This window comes from Larus michahellis, chromosome Z, assembly GCF_964199755.1.
Source record: "Larus michahellis chromosome Z, bLarMic1.1, whole genome shotgun sequence".
Lineage (NCBI taxonomy): Eukaryota > Metazoa > Chordata > Aves > Charadriiformes > Laridae > Larus > Larus michahellis.
In genome coordinates, this window is record NC_133930.1 from 86,028,212 (window position 1) to 86,046,879 (window position 18,668).

Consider the following 18,668-nt stretch of genomic DNA (forward strand, 5'->3'; position numbering starts at 1 on the left):
TCTTTATTTTGGTAAGGATTTCAAATGTGATTCTATCTATCTGTCTACCTGTGTATCTGAATATATATATCTTTTTAATTGGGTTTGGCAAACATTATTAAGCTGTATTGTAATGGTATCTTCACGCTTCAAGATCAAGGTAATCACTTCTTTTGTCAACTGACCCCAATTATTCTACTTTTTTTTTTTTTTCATAATCTGATAGATAGACTGTGGTAAAATAGTCTCGTGATTATTTTGTTAAGATTCAGATTCTTAATTCCAAATCAGTTTGCTGTCAGTCCTTCATGACTGGGAAGAACTGGTGATTGCAATACGGATTTTGTAAGGGAATGGCATACTGGGCAAAGAACATTCACTTAGACTATTTCTGTGCTAGGAATGTAATGTAAGCTGGTCACCTATATTCCCTTTTCAGTCAATGCACTGAGATTGATGCTGCAAGGATTACAATTTCCTAAAATGGTTGTGTAAACTGCTATCTGAGCATACCTTTAATTCTCCATTACTGTAGAGAGATCACCACTTGTAGACAAAATTAAACAAAATTAGTTTAGACTAAAGGATTGTATAACCAACCAGCAACTCTATGAGGATAGGCTAGCATGCCAAGAGGACTTGTTAAGAATGTCTCATATACCAACAGTTTATACACTGTAATGCTTCTCAATGTGCAGAACTCTCATCCTTGGAGTCAGGAGGTACGTAACTGTCTGCATTTCAGAAAATGTTAATGAGTCCTTTCAACTCAAATCACATGATGCTCACACGTGCAAAGACTAGACTCAATTTTGTCTCTTTCCATGTTAGAAAACCTGTTGTGATTCATGACAAAACTTCTTTTTTACTAGTCAAAAGTGTTAAATTCTTGAGAATGCAAGCTCTGTATTTCTGGGTTGGTAGAAGAGGATTCTCCAAAGTCCCTATAATAATAGCTTTCTTCTGTTAACTAAACTAGAGCTTGAGACAGTGCATCATCATATCCACTAAGACATGAGGAGCTGGATGGACCTTATTTGAAGAGAGATGCCATGCTGAAAGTCATCAGTTGGCATGGCTAAGCCAGATGAAGCATCCAGTGCGATAACAAATAGTTCAGAGTGTTAGGTTTACCATTCAGCTCCAAAATTGGATCAGGAGTTAAATTTACCGTGATGCAAAAGTTAAGGCTGAACAAGAAAAAACAGCTTGTTTCTCTTTCATATTTCCATCTGAGCTATGAGGGGACATGTCACTGTTCAATGAATTTTCTTGTATGTGCAGAATTCACTAGAACTAGAATTTTTTCCCTACTCTTTTCCTTGAAAAAGAGAAAGATGCCCCATGATCCATAGTCATTTGCTTACCAGATGCACTGTTCACCATTGACGCAGATGCAGTATTCAGAACTTCTTACCATTTTGACCTGGAATTACTCAAAGGCCTCAGAAGATTCTTTTAGTCTGATAGTTCCTAGGACCGTGGGATTATTTTAGTCAACTGCTAATTGAAAATACTACCTTTGCAAGCAAGTAGGAGCTAAAACTGTATTTGTTACTAGGAATAACCTATTTTTGAAAAACCCTTTGGATTCCTCAGCATATGCTTTTCCTTCCTGTTTCAATGAGCAGTAGAGCTGTTACAAAAGGATGAGAAGAGTTGAAAGGTCTTAATGTTTACACCCTGAGTAAAACACACATCAACATGGGATCTCAGTCTAGTGCTTATTCTCTTAATGAAACTTGCTCAGGGAAACTGTTCTGTGTTACACCTTTCAGCTAAGATAGACATTTACATTTAATAGAGGAATGAATGTCCAGTTTTTATGGCTACTTCACCTTTTATTGATCTCTATGAGAAGTGTTTCTTGCTATGCACCCTGAATTCCTCCCAGGTGAGATAACGGGTTTCCATCTTAACCAGTCCATTAACTTGCACGTCTCTTTTTTTCTTAGATTTCATTAAAGTAACTCACCTCAGAGGCCAAGAGAGCATTAGCTTTCTATTTAAATGCATCTAAAGAACTCGGAAAACTGCCAAGGCTCCTAGTCTCTAAAAGGGAAAAGAATAAAACATAGGCAATCAAATCACAACACTTGTCCAAGTGTATTAGGCTTTATCAAAGAATGTTATGGACATGCTCTTTTCTCTCCCTCCCAGAAGTACTTGGCACATAATTCATTAGAACGTTGCAACTTTGTAAATTTGTAGTCCTGCTATTTGACTGCTACTTCTAGCAAAAATAAATACCCCTCTTCCTCCCCTGAACACCCACATTATATGTCTAGATGCTGAATCTGGCAAAGCAGTATTGTAGTCTTTTTTTCAGTGGAACTGCACTGATGTTCAGGCTATTCTTGCTGTGATTTTTTTTTTTAACCGTGTCTTTGCTTCATCTTTATATTTCACTATCTGTTCTTATAATCTCAACCTCATAACTCTAGTGTTAAAATACTCTGTGGGATTGTCATTAATGATTTGATCCTAAAACGTGTCAGATTTATTTGTTCAAGATATTAAAACACATGCGTGATTTTAGGGAGCTAGTCTCATACTTAAACTGAGACTTTAAATGCTTTGTTGGATGCATGCTGGCATTCATGAATTTTTGCCAAGATGGTGCTATAAATTCTTTGAATACAAGTATTTTTATAAGCATGCTGAAAATAATGTGTAGAAAGTGCCACAAGAAGCGAAGACTAATTAATGCATCAGAGTTCAGTTATCCCTGGCTATCTACAGCTATTTAGAGCTCTTTTCAAGTTACCTAAAATACTTGACTCTCTTCTATAACATGCAAAAAACTCAGTATTTGTTTAGAAATAGTTATGCACATGCCAAATACTTTTGGGTTGAATTGTACATCTAAGGGAAAATCTGAAAACAGGATGAAACATCTGCAATGTTTGAAACTTTGCCTTGAAAACTTAGAAGTATGAACTGTTCATAGCTTGCATCTTGTCATTGCATGCACTACTGTGTTTCTTTCCCTACTGTTATTTCCCGTGTTTCCCATACTTGATTCACCCATCAGAATTAGGTGTTTGAATTAGAAGGCAAGCTACCTCAAGCCTTCCACACCTGCTCCCAATAAAAAATGGCTGTAGATGCTGTCATCAAGTGTAACACTTCATTTGTATCTATGTTCTTAACTCATCACTCTGCAGGAGGAGGCTGGTTTTGTAGTTATATGTTTATTTGCCTGAAACAAAGATGGTATTTTATTGTTAGTCTTTGTATCTTTGATGAAAAGCATATGTTGAAACTCTACTGAAATTTGTTGTTCTTGTATCGTGAAATAACTTTTAATTTTTTTGTAGTTATTTTTTGCTAACAAAAATTATTTTGTGGCCTCACTGCAAGTCTTTTCAGAATGAGTTGAAAGCCAGTTTGAGAAAGATTTCCTCATTCCCTGTGCTGAAGAAATAGCTGGAAACGATAGGTAGACTTAGAGAATAAATTACTAAAAAGAAAAAAGGAACTTCTAATTCTTAAATTACTGGTTTATTTCAGGCTTATATGCAAGAGCTGGAAAGATTTCATTGTAGTGGCCTTTATAAAATAAATGCATGGTTATAGTCAAATTGGTAAAATAGGTCTTGACAAATCCTTACTACATTTTTGACTAGTTGAAAAGTTGTGGGCTTTGGGTTTAGTTTTTGAAAAGTCCAAAGAGTGACTCCATTATGGAAACCCAGCTCTTATTTCAACCACAGGGATTGGGTCAGAGTTGTCAGAGTTAAAGTCAGGAAAAATAATTATGGGGAAACTTACATTTATAATTCCTATGCTAAAGCTTTCTGTAACCTCAGTGGTTTGTTTCCAAACCACCCACCAGCTGTTTGTCTGGCGCATAATGTAGACCCTTAAACAATTACATAAGCATGCATATGCACACAAGGGTTTACAATAGATTATATAGAAAGAGTTAGCACATAAAAGTTGTTTTAGAGCCTTGGCTTTGAAACTAAAAACCAGGGTATTTATTTGTTCTGCACAGAGTGAGATACAAAATACTGAAGATACCCAAATGAACCGTTTCCTGGCTGCACAAGAAACCAACCAAATCATGTCTAACATGCAGCTTGCCACAATGAAAAATGCTGTTATAAAACATATGTATTTTGCTGCGGTAAGTAACAATCAGTTAATACTTTCTTAGCATAAACTATAACATGTATAGTATTAAATTTATCTTTCATTATAGTATTGAGCTCATAAAGTAGGTATTTTAACATCTTTTAAAATAGTAATGATGCCTTTTAACCCGTTTAATAATCACATATTTCCTACATCTACCATTAGCTAAAAAATAATTTAGTAGTGGTAATTGTTAGGCATGGGTGTGTGGAAGACATGGTGGACTACTTGAAATCTTGGTGTAATACATGCGAGAGGTAGTAGCTAATATTGTTCAACAAAATGTCATTGGATTACAGTGTTTCTATGACTTTCCTGTTATCTGGCTGAATTGCATATGAATTAGACTAACCATATCCTAAAGCCAGTATTTTGTTGATTCATATGAATGATTTTTATCACAAGTAAAAAATAGGCTAAATGTACTCTTTGTTTTAATGTTGTCACATATCTAATCCTGATAAATATGCTACGTGAATAATGGAAAACATTATTTCATATGTAGAAAAACAGTTAATTACTTTGAGTTAGGATATATTATGTCTGTAAGATACAGTGATGAAGATGATGGTGTGTAAGTATTTTTGTAGGAGCTTGCTTACATGAAGCACTATATGATTTTGTAACTGCAAAATCAAGTCCTCCATGCATATTAAGTTCTTAGAATTTTTAAGTCCTCAATTTGCACAATTTTTAGATGAGATTAACAGATATAGAAGACTCATGCTGTCTTCTATACACTCTATACACCTTCAAATGCTACACCTTTTATCAGTGACATTTCATCAGGACTATACCCTCCAGCCCTTTAAAACATAAATGCGTCTTTGACTTTTGATGTATACAACACACAAGTGCACTTCTTATCAGATTATCTTTCCCTCAAACTATTACATGCAGATGGAGCAATCATAGTCCTAAAGAAAATCTCTCCTAAAAGACTTTTTTGGTAGCATATGTTAGTAGGATTGTAACACTCTGACATAATAAATACAGCAATAAATCTTTGCACTTAATGCCATATCTTCACATTATCGGTAACTTGCAAGAGGAATTCAAAGTTTGAATTTTGCCATAGAAAAACAGAAGACACAATATTTTTTAATGTGGTTAAGCGGACCAAATCTAGTAAAGCTGTCCTTATGTAGCAACCACATAAACAAGAAGCAGAGAATAACAGGAAAACTGGGGAGAAAAATGGCCTTTATTATCTTCCTTTTACGTCTCTAATCCTCTATTTCATAATTTTGCCATCCAAATACTAAAAAGATACATATAAGTAGATTGCTAGGTTGAATGTTTTGCTTGAACTGTGTTTAACAAAAGTTGCCATTTTGGGGTTTTATACAGTGTTTGTTGAATATGTTTATTGGTCTCTAATGTGTGGGTTGACTTTATCCTGTTTTACAGGCCGTTAAGCACAGGCTTGTTCAAAAAGACCAGCTGAATAAATGCAATCCAGAGGTAAGGATTCTCACAAAGAGGGCACATTGCATACATGGAATTTTATTACGAAGTTAGGCAAACATATTTATTTGTGAAATTAGCTATTGGAAGAAACATTTTAAAATATTTATGTTATCAAAACCTCATAAAATTATTGAAGAGCTAAAGAGCATTATTCAAATACTCTGAATTTTGTTCATTCTTACAATGCTTTCAGTACTGTCCACTTTATTACAAAGAAACTCTTTAATCCTGCTCATTAAGAGAACTTTACCTGTTAGTGTTAGAAGAAAAGCGGCAAAAATGCCCTAATGTGATTTAGAGCATCTTAAATTATTCAAGCACTGTATTTATGCAATGAATCATAGAATCATAGAATAGTTTGGGTTGGAAGACACCTTTAAAAGTCACCTAGTCCAACCCCCTTGCAATGAGCAGGGACATCTTCAAGGAGAACAGGTTGCTCCAAGCCCCATCCAGCCAGGGCTGGACCTCCAGGGATGAACCCCTCCAGGGATGGGGCAGCCAGAGCTTCTCTGGGCAACCTGGGCCAGGGGCTCACCACCCTCACAGCAGAGAATTTCTTCCCAATATCTCATCTAAATTTCCCCTCTGTTAGTTTAAAGCGATTACCCCCTTGTCCTATTGCATCAGGCCCTACTAAAAAGTTTAGCGCCATCTTTCTTGTAGGCCCCCTTCAGGTGCTATAAAGTCTCCCCAGAGCCTTCTCTTCTCCAGGCTGAACCCCCCCAGCTCTCTCAGCCTGTCCTCAGAGCAGAGGGGCTCCAGCCCTCTGATTGTTTTTTGTGGCCTCCTCTGGACCCACTCCCAAAAGGTTGATGTCTCTCCTGTGCTGAGGGCTCCAGAACTGTTCACAATACTCCAGGTGGGGTCTCACCAGTGTGGAGCAGAGGGATAGAAACCCTTCCCTCACCCTGCTGGGCACGCTTCTTTTGAAGCAGCCCAGGATACGGTTGGCCTTCTGGGCTGTGAGTGCATGTTGCTGGCTCATGTCCAACTTTTCATCCCCCGGCACACCAAGACCTTCTTGGCAGGACTGCTCTCAATCCCTTCATCCCCCAGTTTGTATCGACACTGGGAGTTGCCCCAACCCAGGTGCAGGACCCTGCACTAGACTTTGGTGAATCTCATGAGGTTCACACGTGCCCACTTCTTGAGCCTGTCCAGGTCCCTCTGGGTGGTGTCCCATCCCTCAGGCATGTCACTGCACCACTCAGCTTGGTGTCATCTACAAATTTGCCAAGGGTGCCCTCGATCCCGCTGTCCATGTGAAGGTGAAGATACTGCACAGTACTGGTCCCAGTACAGACCCCTGAGGGACACCACTCGTCACTGATCTCCAAGTGGACGTTGAGCTGTTGACCACTACCATCTGGATGTGATCATCCAACCGGGTCCTCAGCCACTGAACGGTCCACCCATCAAATCCATACTTCTCCAATTCAGAGAGAAGGATGTTGTGAGGGACCCTTTCAAAGGCCTTACCGAAGTCCGGGTAAATGGACTGTATTGCAGTAGCAGTAAAGAGAAAACATACAAAACATTTTTGCAGTGCACGTGTTTTTGCTAGTGGGGTCAGACTTTAGCTGAAGCTTATCTCACTTTAGGAAGAAAGAGTAGTTGTTCTTACAATGTAAGCCTTAAACACCATCATGAGGGTTGTAGAGTGTACTGAAGCACAGATTGCAAGTAGAACATTATGTTTTCCAGTCCTGTTTTCATAATTACTTTGACTTAATTTCTTTTTTTTGTACTATTTAGTTAATTTCTCATTTTTCGTTCTATTAAGGCAAATGTATGCCATAAATCAGGTACAAGTCAGCAACAGGTTTTATTAAGTCTTTGTCATATCCTAAGTAAATAAATACTTCAAAATTTTCCCTTTTCTATCTATAACACTAAGAATAAATCTTTAAATAATGTTGAAACATTACCTCTAACTACTTAAAAAGCATTATATGTAGTAGATATGAGCTACTGTAGTTTATATGGTAACTTGTATTATTTAAAAGTTAAAATGGGAAGCACTTAATACCTATTAGCTTTTTCGTATTTCTCGGTAGCTGAATATTTGGTATCTTCATGAGCCGTACTACATAAATAGTTACTTGGAACATAAATGAGCTCCCAGTCTGACAAAATGAGCTCTCAGGCTTTTCTTTCTGTCTCAGAAATCTCTTTTTTTCTGATTTCTTTCTATTGACACAATAAGGTAGGGAGGAGAAAAATGTATTTAAAAGATGAGCTTTTGTCATTGTCCAGCAGTAGCATTAATGGGCAAAACACTGTGCGCAGTTGAGTTACTGAACAGATTTGCATTGAAATTTAAGGTTAATATTTAGTTTATTGAATTTATGGGAAAAATTCCTTTAGCTTTTTTAACATGTGTAAGCTGAAATTGTTATTCTGAGCTCTTAATACAATTTTTTGTTTGGAAATTTTAGGCTAAATTCTAATACTTTAGTTATACATGACCTGCCACTGTCTTCTATTGCTTTGTGGAATATCCATTGCTAGCCTTTGCATCTGATATGTGACTGATATAGGCAGTCTATTAATGGCTTTTAAAAACAGCTCCAATAAACATTTCCAGTAATACTAGTAAAGTAAAATGAAACCTACAAACTAAATTAACAGTTTAGAACCACATGCTGTATTCAGTCATCTCAGTTTGCATGTGCTAGGAAGGCTTAACTCATGTAAGTGTTCTGTTATCTATCATCCTCCCTAAAATATTTATTGCTCTTTTGTCAGCTTCTCTTCCACATTACGCTGTATAAAACAACTTATTGTCAGCAAACCTTCATTTTTTCATTTGTTTCTGCTCAAAGTTTTAATGGTTGTACCAGCAGCACTTCACCAGAAACTGCTAGTTTCTCATCAGCCAGACCGTGAGCCAGTGCAGGTTTGTACAGCTTATTGACTATTAAGGCCCTACAGCAGCTGTCTCTTGATATTGAAAAAAGTTCATCACCTCAGTTTTCTATCATCCTGCCTTACCCTTTAGAAATAAGCTGAAAGCGGGTTCTCTACTTACTCCTTATTGTAAGTGTAATGCCAAAGGCCTCACACTTCCCAAAACAGCTTTGTTTCGGTGTACTTTCCAAATAATGCATCCAGTTTTGCTCTTTCTTCCAGCGCCAGAAATTTCAAGAGATACATGTTTCAATCACAGTATAGAAAGATTGACGCTAGTACGATCACCAGATGAGGGCCAGCAGCAACATGCTTGTACATGCACAGTGTACTGAGTCATCTTCACACATCTTAAATCGAGGCGACAGAGAAGTTGTTCTTTGACTGCCATTAAACAGTTTGTGATTGCTCTTTAGATGTGCCGTTTGCATATAATTAACATTACAAAAGTATGAATGCAACTATTATTTCCAAAGGAAATAATGTGAAGATTTTAATGGTGCATGTGTGAATGAGAAAATTGAAATAAATGCAAGTTGCAAATGCCAGATGCACAAAGACTTGATTAAACGAAAATTGTCTAGATGAGCAGCTTTATTTATTGTTAATGTAACAACAGCATACATTAGGAATCTGAGAAATGAAACATTTGCAGAGAAACTAAATATCTAATGCTAAGGTGGAGCTCATTCGCTGTGACTTTAGCTGTGATTTAACTATGATTACCATTTCTTTCAGAAGTTTTTTCAGGTTTTAGCTGACGTCCTACTGATTTTAGTTTATTACTGAAACATTTTTGGAAACTGTCTTGCTAATAGCAGCGTACACTGTCGACCTCAAAACTGCAATTGGACTTGAAGTCTGTATTGGTTTAAAATTAGTTTAAAATTTAAATTATTTGGTAGGATGTCTTGAGTAGCTTTATCTGATGTACAGTAGGAGGCGGGTTTTTTGGCAGAGATCCTAAGGTCTACAAGTTGTTAGGGGCTGAAGTAATAATAACTTTATGTAACGGTTTAATTCCCAGCAGTCCAATCAGTGATCTTCCTGACTCTGCTTGTCTCAGTTGTGATTCCCTATCCTAGTTTCTTTGAATTTACCAGAGCCTCAGGCTGTGTGGTCTAACAAAATAGCTGTATTTCAAAACAGAAGTTGTAAGGCAGAGGGAAGCTGTGCTTCAGTTAGCTGTATGGTTGCAACTGGTTTGTGCATCTTAGCTTTGGCTCGAAGCTGGACTAGAGGAAAGGTGTAAATAGCAATGTGTCTGAGATCTTCGGTAGTTCCTCCTTTATATCATTAATCTGTTGAAAAGAAAGGTTTGGAAAGCTGAGAGTACAGACAATAACGGGGAAATTGCAGGGGAGATATGGCATTTCATGAAAGCCATTAGATTCTTCTGGGTGCTCTGAAAGCTTGCAAAGTTAAGTTTTGCTGTCATGAACGGCAGAGAATAAGAAGGAAGCCCTGTGCCATTAAGACCTTCAGAGCTTTGAAATCCACTGGGATCAATACCTGTGTTATCTGTAGCATTAGCTGCTTGTCTGACGTGCTATGTGGGAATAGGAGAACTAGGGAGATAAAACAGTTACATGGTTTATGGTTTTATAATGTGTACCCGTAAATGATATATTTCATGATTTTACATTTTTCTCTTAATTTTTTTTAGCTAGTCAGTGGTACTAATTATCTTACTGCTCCAGTCATATAGTGTGGGATGTACTGTGCACTGTAGGAAATATTAACACTCCTTTGCATACCTTTCCAGAATAAATTATAGAGAAGTCATTGAGTGTGTGAATTGTCATTTGTTTTTTAAAAGAGTAGATGTATTCAGATCTTCTCAGAAGAGAAGCACGTTCTGAAACCTACTATCTTTTTAATGAAAGCCCAGTTCAGTAAGAGTGAAAGCCTTTCTAGATGACAGCAGCTTATTGTATGAAGCAATAAGTAATATTTCTGGTATAATTCATAATCTCCCTGTTTTATTATATTATCAACATTTTACTTAGAGATTGCTTGTTAGTTCTTGGAAGTTTTTTAGTTTTGTTTTTGGTTGTTTTTTTTTTTAATTAAGCTGTTCTTTTACTTACAAAGATATCTCATTCCTAGGTTAAAAATACTAACCTGTCCAGAGGCACATGGTATATGCTTGAAGGATTACTGGAGGAGTATTTATTTCTTGATGTAATCACAGAACTTGCTGCTGGTCAAGGGTGCTATACACCTCCCGTGCAACTTCTTCATTCTCTTCTAGAACATGTGCTATTGGTGAGAGATGAAGACTAAAGTGTTATAAATATTAAAGCAAGAAATGGAAGTATTATGATCTTTCCTTCTGACATTGTATTTAGTGTTTTTTAGAGATGTATTCACCCTTCACTTTGTGTTCACCAACGTTTTTGTGTTAAAAAGGGAAGAATTTAATATGTATGGATTTTTTAAATTATTATTTATTTACAAGCCATATGAATGTAGTGCTCTAAATATTGTGGAAGAATTGCCCCATAATTTCTTTTTGTTGCTTTTAGAAACAGCACTTTTGTGGTTTATTGTTTTTTTTAAACTAGTAGACCACAGATAGAGAGCTCAATTGAGAAGAAGGTTTGTTCTAAGCGGTGATGCATTCAGCTGGAATATCCCACTAGAGCAAACTCTCCTTGTTTCCTTCCTGTTTTTTGTAAACTCTGAATTTTGCTGCTTGTAGTTATGCATTAGATTGCATGTTACTTCACTGATTAAATTTAGTCACTTGGGATTGTAAGGAATAAAGAAAGTATATAAACTCTTAGTGATTATGGATCTTTGGCCAGTATGGAGCCAATATTGTGTTCTCATTTTATTACAGGGAAACAGCGATGCAATATTTTATGCTAAACTTCATCACACTTTGTACCTTGTTCTCCAACGTGATCCTCCTTGGAAGTCCTCGTCTATGTTAAAGTATTATTTGGATCTTCTTCAGTGTCCTGTCTGTAAGAAAGGTACATGGTCCTTGATAGAGATGCTTGTAAGGTAAGAAAGTTTAATGAGGTGTTACTCATAAGAGTAATGAGGTGTTCCAAATGCAGGGAGGAGGGTCAGAATTCTCTTGTATCAAAGTCGCATTTTCACCAGAACAAGTTAACTGTATGTGAAGGTCTAGAATTGTAACTGACATTTGGACCTTTCAGTTTATGTTTCAGTAAGTGTTGGCTCACAGACAGAGGATGTTTTTTTGGAAAGGAAAAAATGTACATTTTCTTGTCCTCCTTCCTTTTTTAAAAATGATTTATTTTATTTTTTTAAGCTTTCCACAAATTATAATAATTATGTGTTATTGCTGTTCTCACACACACACACATATCTGTCGTTACAAAGCAAATTCCAGTCATATCTTACAAACATGAAGCTTCATGTTATATTTTGATTTTAATCATAAACTTTACCATCTAGTTCAGGAAGTCTTATTATATCCTATGCATCTGCAAATACAAGACTCAATACATGGGAGCATTTGGGTATTTAGGCTACGCTTTAGCTTGAGAACTCATTTTTTTTTTAATTTACATGAGTAGAAATTAATTCTTCCATTCATTTGGAAGAGAAACTGAACCTCTTCTTATTACTGTCATAAAATTATAGAATCACAGAATGGTTCGGGTTGGAAGAGACCTTAAAGATCATCTAGTTCCAACCCCCCTGCCCTGGGCAGGGACACCTCCCACTAGACCAGCTTTAAATACTTTGATACAACCGTGATTACAGATATATGAATGTATATGATTGTAAGCTTGTCTGTAGTCTTGAAGGGCATAGGATCACTACTTGAATCACTGTAATTGGGCATTTAATAGTTTTTATTAGAAACATGTAACATGGAATGGAAGAGAATTTATATAAAGTATTTTGTCTTTTAGCACTCACCGGCAGAAAGCGAATAGCCAGCGGTTGTATACCTGGTGGTTTCAGTACTCAAAATTCTAGCCAAAAAAACATGTTCGCCCTTTACTTCAAAATTTTCTCCATCACGTTAGACGATTGTTAGACTTGATCACAAGCTGTAGTGCTGTCAAATAGTGTGTGTGAACTGTTATCTGAACTAAAGTTTGTAGGACGTTTCAATGTCCATAAAATATTACAATACTATCTTGTAATTAAAGGATTGTAAAGAAGTTCTGTTAAAATCAGTAATTGTACAGCACCTCCAGTAGAGACAGAAAAATTAAACATGGTTAAATTATTTAGTTTACAGTATAATACAAAATCTTCATCTATAACACAAAGCCCCAGTCACAAACATGTTAATTTGGGGGGCCGGGGGGAATTTATCTTTAAAATCAGAAAATTAGGCTTTAAAATGATGAATGTTGCTGGGGAGCAAGGTATTTCCTTGTCAAAATTGTCAAAAGTCAAAGCTGACTTTTTTTGCCAATAGATCAGACTATGATTTCTGTCGTACAAATGGATTTTTTGGTGTTTATTTTTCAGGTCTTGCCTTTATTGCAAAACCATTTGTCATGCAGTCCCAGTTTCAGGGAGAGGAGATGAACAGAGGATAGTTCACAAAACATTATTGAAGTTTTTCTTTGATTTAGTGAAAGCTGAAGTAGAGTTTCTGACAAAAAGGTGGGTTTTATAGGATAATACTTTCTTACTACTTTTTCAGAATTTCACAAGCATTTCTGTATCTTCAGCAGTTTGTATCCTGATTCCTGTACGTCCTTAATAAGGTACTATTCTACAGAGATGGCAGTTTAGCATTTCCTTTTATATTTCTCAATTGCTAGTTTGTTTATTGTCATTTATACAGGGTTTTTTCTAATCGTGTTTTAAGGTGTCTAACTTTTCCCAGCCTGTTATTTCATTATATTACAACTTTCAGTAAGCATTTAATTTTGCTCGTAAGGTTGTATTTTTAGCTTTGCAATGTTTCAGTATTCATTCTTTAAGGTAGACAAGCAACATTTTGAACATACTGATTATTTTTTTTTTTTTAATTCAATTAACTACTATCTTTTGCCAGGGAGACAATTATCTTTCCTTAGTTTATGAGGTATGAAAAAGAAGTTTTGATTTTGCTCTGCCTTTATATAGTAAAGGCAGCCTTTATTTTATGTAATATTAGCACAATATTAGAATTCCTTCAGTCTGACTGTAATAGTCATCATTATTTTACTTATTATTCATCAGAAATTGTGTCTGATCTTTCCATACTTAAAAATTGCCAAACCTGTGTGTGTTTTGACAGACGACAAGGTTTCTGTCTGGTAACTATAGTAATCAAAGTGGCGTAAAGATTTAGGTTTTTTCACTTTCTCTTTTTACAGATTGGTTGAAGGGACCAATTCACAGCATCAGCAAGTCATGCCACAGACGGTTCTTCTGAAGACCTTTTGGCTGGGAAGCGAAACCTCTGTGCTTTTTACCAAACACATAAATATTCTAACAGATTGGGTCATATTTTCCTACAGAGAATTAAATAGAAAAAATGATGTGAGTATGAATTTTATACTTTAAAATAATGAAGACCGAAATATTTTTTTTAGAGGTGTGCCTTTGTTCATTCCTTTGTGAGGAATTATATGTAAGTATCACAGCTGCTTGTTATAGCTGCCTTTTGTTGTGAAGCATGCTGGTTTTTGCTCCACTAAAGGAAATGAATTGATCCATAAGATTCTCATATTGATCTGTAGAGAAGAAACGAGTCATGAGTAGCTTGTTGGCTACATTTAGATGTTCACATGCCCTTACCAGCAGGTATTACTGTAGTCATTAGGGACACCAGCTTAACACATCCCGTCAAACAATAAGGTGTAACGAAAGAGGTGATTATCTTATCTTACAGTGATTGTATTCAGGAAATGTTGGAAGGAGAAGGTTAACAAAACTAATAGTTTTTTGCTGTTTTCTACAGGTATGCATTGTTTTATTTTAATATGTGCCCCAGTTTTCTTCCCAAGTCCTTTAGTTTCATTTGGTATCTTCCCTGGGCCTTTTCATAAAAAAGGAATTGAAGGCAACTTAATTGCTGTTCTGTGACCTGCTGACCAGCAGGACATTGACCTGAAAGATACTGAGTGTGCTCTGTACCACCTCTTTCTTTTCAGAAGCTAGAGGCCTTGTAAAACATCTTTGACTTCTAGATTCTCACATAAAATACAAACTTGCTGCTGTCTCTGCGTTCTCTTTTAAATTATTGTGAAAGCACAGAATAAATACGTACTTCATTCACTTTTTCGATACAATAACAGAACAACAATAGAAAATCAAGTATTCCAGAGAAAAAAGCACTTTCAATATAATACCTAGTAGTTCTTCATTATGTTAAGAAAGCAGAAAGATTAAACATAATGAGAGCTTCACTCATCTTACCTAGCCAGACCTCCTACCTTTTTTGAGGGCTATCAAAGGAAGGCATTCTGAAACAGTGCTGCCTTTTATCCTTGGTCAAGATATTAAAAAAGTGCCTAAAATTAGGCTTCTATACCCATATTTATATTTAAACAACCTACCTTTTCAAAGGTACTGAGCACCAGGCTTGCATTCAGTTGGTGTCAGCGGCCATTCTGTTTCTTTGGAAAATGGGACTGCTTTCATATGTTTCCTGGTGTTGAATCTGCAGTTTAAGTGTAGACACCATTTTCTTTTTTCTACTATGCCTTCTTTTGACTAGTTACAGCACTGTAAGCCATACCTTTTTCATATAGCATTCTTTGCATAAGCAGAATAATCACTTGTGTCAGACGGAGTGTAGTACATGTGTGAAAAATAAACTTGAAAGAATAAAACATAACATAAAACATAGAGACCTTCCTCTTGTTTAGGTTCTATTTTCTTTATATACATGTATATAAGAATTGTACTTTCAGCACAAAACCCAGATGCCTATTGCTTTCCCACTTTGATCTTATGCACTGTAATGTACAATATCCCTGCAGATATGAATTCTAGACTTAAAAAGCAGCTTGTTGCCTCATAGTATCTGTAGTTTTGTATGTTCTTTTGTACAGCCTTATTCTTTAACTTCATATTTATATATTGCATTTTCTTTCCCTCTGCATTTTTTGGCAAAACAAACTCTAAACCAAAATACCTTATTTTTACATTCAAAACTTTGCCTTGTCCCTTTCTGCATTCTCAGTTTTGTTATACTGAAACTTGATGTACTGATTTTTCCGTATATTCAGCGACTCCAGTTAAAATTCCATGACCTAGTTGAAAAGGTCATTCAGAAAGCCAAAGAAGCAGATCCTGCCCAGCTGTGCAGGCAGATCTGTTTCTTCTTTTCTCCTTCTTTTTTTATTATTTTAGAGATGCATAAATAAAACCAGAGTATTTCCATGTCATTAAATACAGCATATTGGGTGCAAAATTGTCCTTCCTGTCTTCAGTTTAAGAGTGTGAGTCACTGTTACAAGTTCTATTTTTTTAAAAGCTGTTTCCTCAAGAGGCAACATGCGTAAGGCCATTCAGAAACCTAAATGAAAGGAATGACTTTGGGTATTCTTACTATCTGCATGGGCACATAAATTCAGTGCTTCTTAGCACAGCGTAAAGGGCTGACCATGTTTCCCAGCTTACACAAGCGTTTTAGCTCGTAGGAAGAAACAAACATGCCAATTGTGATATACCTAACTTCCATGCAATTCTCCAGTGAAAATATCTGTAAATAAAAACAGATTCATAGTTTAATTAAATTCTTTTTTGGGGCATATCTAACACATTCTTTTCTAAGTGGTAAAAGTGGGAAATTTTTTTTTTTTTTAGCTTTTTAGAATCAGATTATCTTTTTTGGTGTTTCAAAGAGATGGCAACAAATCAGCACTAGAGTGGAGGGAAAGTATGTATATGTTTCCTCTCTTGTAGTGACGATTTATTGCAAAATTATGTTTTGTGTATATAGGGGGAGGTATTTCACTTTTCAGGCCTGTTATAACCTTCATCAGAAAAAAAGAAAAAGAAAGAATGAAGGGCTATAAAGACTTAAGTTACATATATGAGTGCATTTTTTTTTTCGTGTTAGATAAAACTTACTATATCCTAAAAGTACCAGAATAAAATTTGTGACAGGAAATTGGATGCTGTCGCTCATCACAGTATTAGTCTGCTGGGACAACTTGGTAGAATAAAACTGATGCACTCTCCTTGCCGCTAAAAATGCACTGCCAAAGAACATAGAAGTTTTTCCATCACTTGAGATCTTCAAATCAATATTGAATACAATTTTAATATAAGTAACATTTATTATCTATTATATTATTTAAATAGGTTTGATGCAGAAACTCCTGCTCAAGGTTCCTTGAATCAAAGCTGTTAATTCAGTTTTAGAATTTACAAAGGAACGTCTATATTGCTTATAACGCTTTGAGTAGCATTGAACTATTGCATGGGTTTTCACAATGTCACAAATGGTATCAGAAATGCTTTTCATCCCTGATACTACTGGTGTGTTGTTTATTTTTTATTTTTTTTTAAAAAGCTGTCTTATGTAGTCTGACAAGGGAGTGAAAAAGGCACTCGTATTTTTTTAGTTGCATCATCTTGCATATTTCTTATTTGTTTTCTTCTATGTTTCAGGTATCATTACCAGGTATAAATTTGTTTGGTGCGAATTTGTAGAACTGAATGTCTTTCTGGTCTATCTGTCACTTCCAATAGCTTTCTTGGAAGTATGTGTTAGGCACTTTTGGAATACTGCATAACACTACAAACATTGTCAAGATAAAGGCAGTTTAATAAGTGAAGCACAAGCAAAACAAAATAAGGAATTTGTTCACCACTTCCCATTGGCAGGCAGATGTCCTTTCGCATCCTGGAAAGCATCACACATAGCTGTCGCTTGTCAAGGCAAACACTGTAACCCCGAATATCCCCCCTTCCTCCTCCTCTCCCTGGCTTTTATGGCTAAGTGCAGCATTATATGGCATGCAATATCTCTTTGGTCATTCTGGGTCAGCTGTCCTGGCAGTGTCCCCTCCCAGCTCCCTGCGCATCCCCAGCCCCCTTGCTGGGGCCAGAGCGGGAGAAAGAAATGGCCTTGGTGCTGTGCAAGCACCGCTCGGCAGTGGCCAGAACATCCCTGTGTCATCAACATATTCAAAACACGGCACAGGCTCTGCGACGAAAATTACCTCTGTCCCAGGCAGACCCAGTACACTTGGTTTTATAAGGAAGAATAATACTACAGTTCTATTCAGAATGTTTTCACCACGATTTGAAATACTATGTTTTGTAGAAGTACGTTATTTTTAGGAATTTTAAAATTACATTATTTATGGGGAAGAGGGAGACACTTGAATAGTTTTTAATATACCTACAAAATCATGTTCTCGTTTGCCAATTTATAAAGAAACAAACTGTTAAAACTAAATCAGATTCAAGTTTGATTAAAGATTGAACCAGTAAAGGATGGAACCAAAATCAGTGGTTCATGAGTATTCTCAATTTTTATTAATTGAAGGTTCGTGTTCAATGACCACTAGTCACGCCATTCTCTAAATGACAGTGTAAACAAAACCTCTCATCTAAATGTGTTTTTACCTAATCCAAAATTGCAGTTGTTAATAAAATAGCGGTTCATGTCATTTATATGGGTAACTTGTTATTTAATATCCAGGAATAAGAGTTCCTGTACAATGTTCTAAATATTGATTTTCTATGTCTACAAAAAAATCAAATGGCACCTATGCGTTTACTTTTTCACTGATTAATATACAAAGATCACTTAACTTTGTAAGACTTTATTCTTACATTCTAAAAATATTGTTACTGAAACTTTTTTATATATACATATTTTTCCCTTTTCGTTGCAACTTTAAACCAGTAGTAGAGTTGTAAATCAGAGGAGACTTCTTTTTAAGATTAAGCCTCTTGGGTTTCATAGCAGAAGTTATTTATGTGCGCAATGATGTTTTGTCATACACAGTAGCAATCCCCATTTTAAATGGAAATGCTTGCTTCTTTTTCCTTTTTAATATTGCATGTGTTTTCATTACTGTGTTTGTATTTTTTGTGTTTGAAAATGAAAATATTTTTACGATGTTTGAATATTTTTAGAACAGATGATACTCGCGGTAAATTAGAGCATTTTCCCCCTCGTTTGTAGCATTGAACCATTTATTTCAAAATATTAAGGAGAAGCTCGTGGTTTGTACTACTGTTGTTTTACCGAGATGTCAACCAGTTGG

At 35.9% G+C, this 18,668-nt stretch overlaps 1 protein-coding gene across 2 annotated transcripts in view; it reads left to right on the plus strand.

Moving 5' to 3' along the window:
• The window catches only part of SLF1 (SMC5/6 complex localization factor 1), a 41,115-nt gene that overhangs the window by 6,535 nt on the left and 15,912 nt on the right, over positions 1-18,668 (plus strand). For both annotated transcript variants that reach the window (XM_074569793.1, XM_074569794.1), the window contains 6 exons: positions 3,980-4,111; positions 5,530-5,583; positions 10,612-10,770; positions 11,348-11,514; positions 12,970-13,107; positions 13,809-13,974. In XM_074569793.1, the coding sequence (XP_074425894.1) occupies positions 3,980-4,111; positions 5,530-5,583; positions 10,612-10,770; positions 11,348-11,514; positions 12,970-13,107; positions 13,809-13,974 (816 nt within the window). The remainder of the gene's footprint in view (positions 1-3,979; positions 4,112-5,529; positions 5,584-10,611; positions 10,771-11,347; positions 11,515-12,969; positions 13,108-13,808; positions 13,975-18,668) is intronic.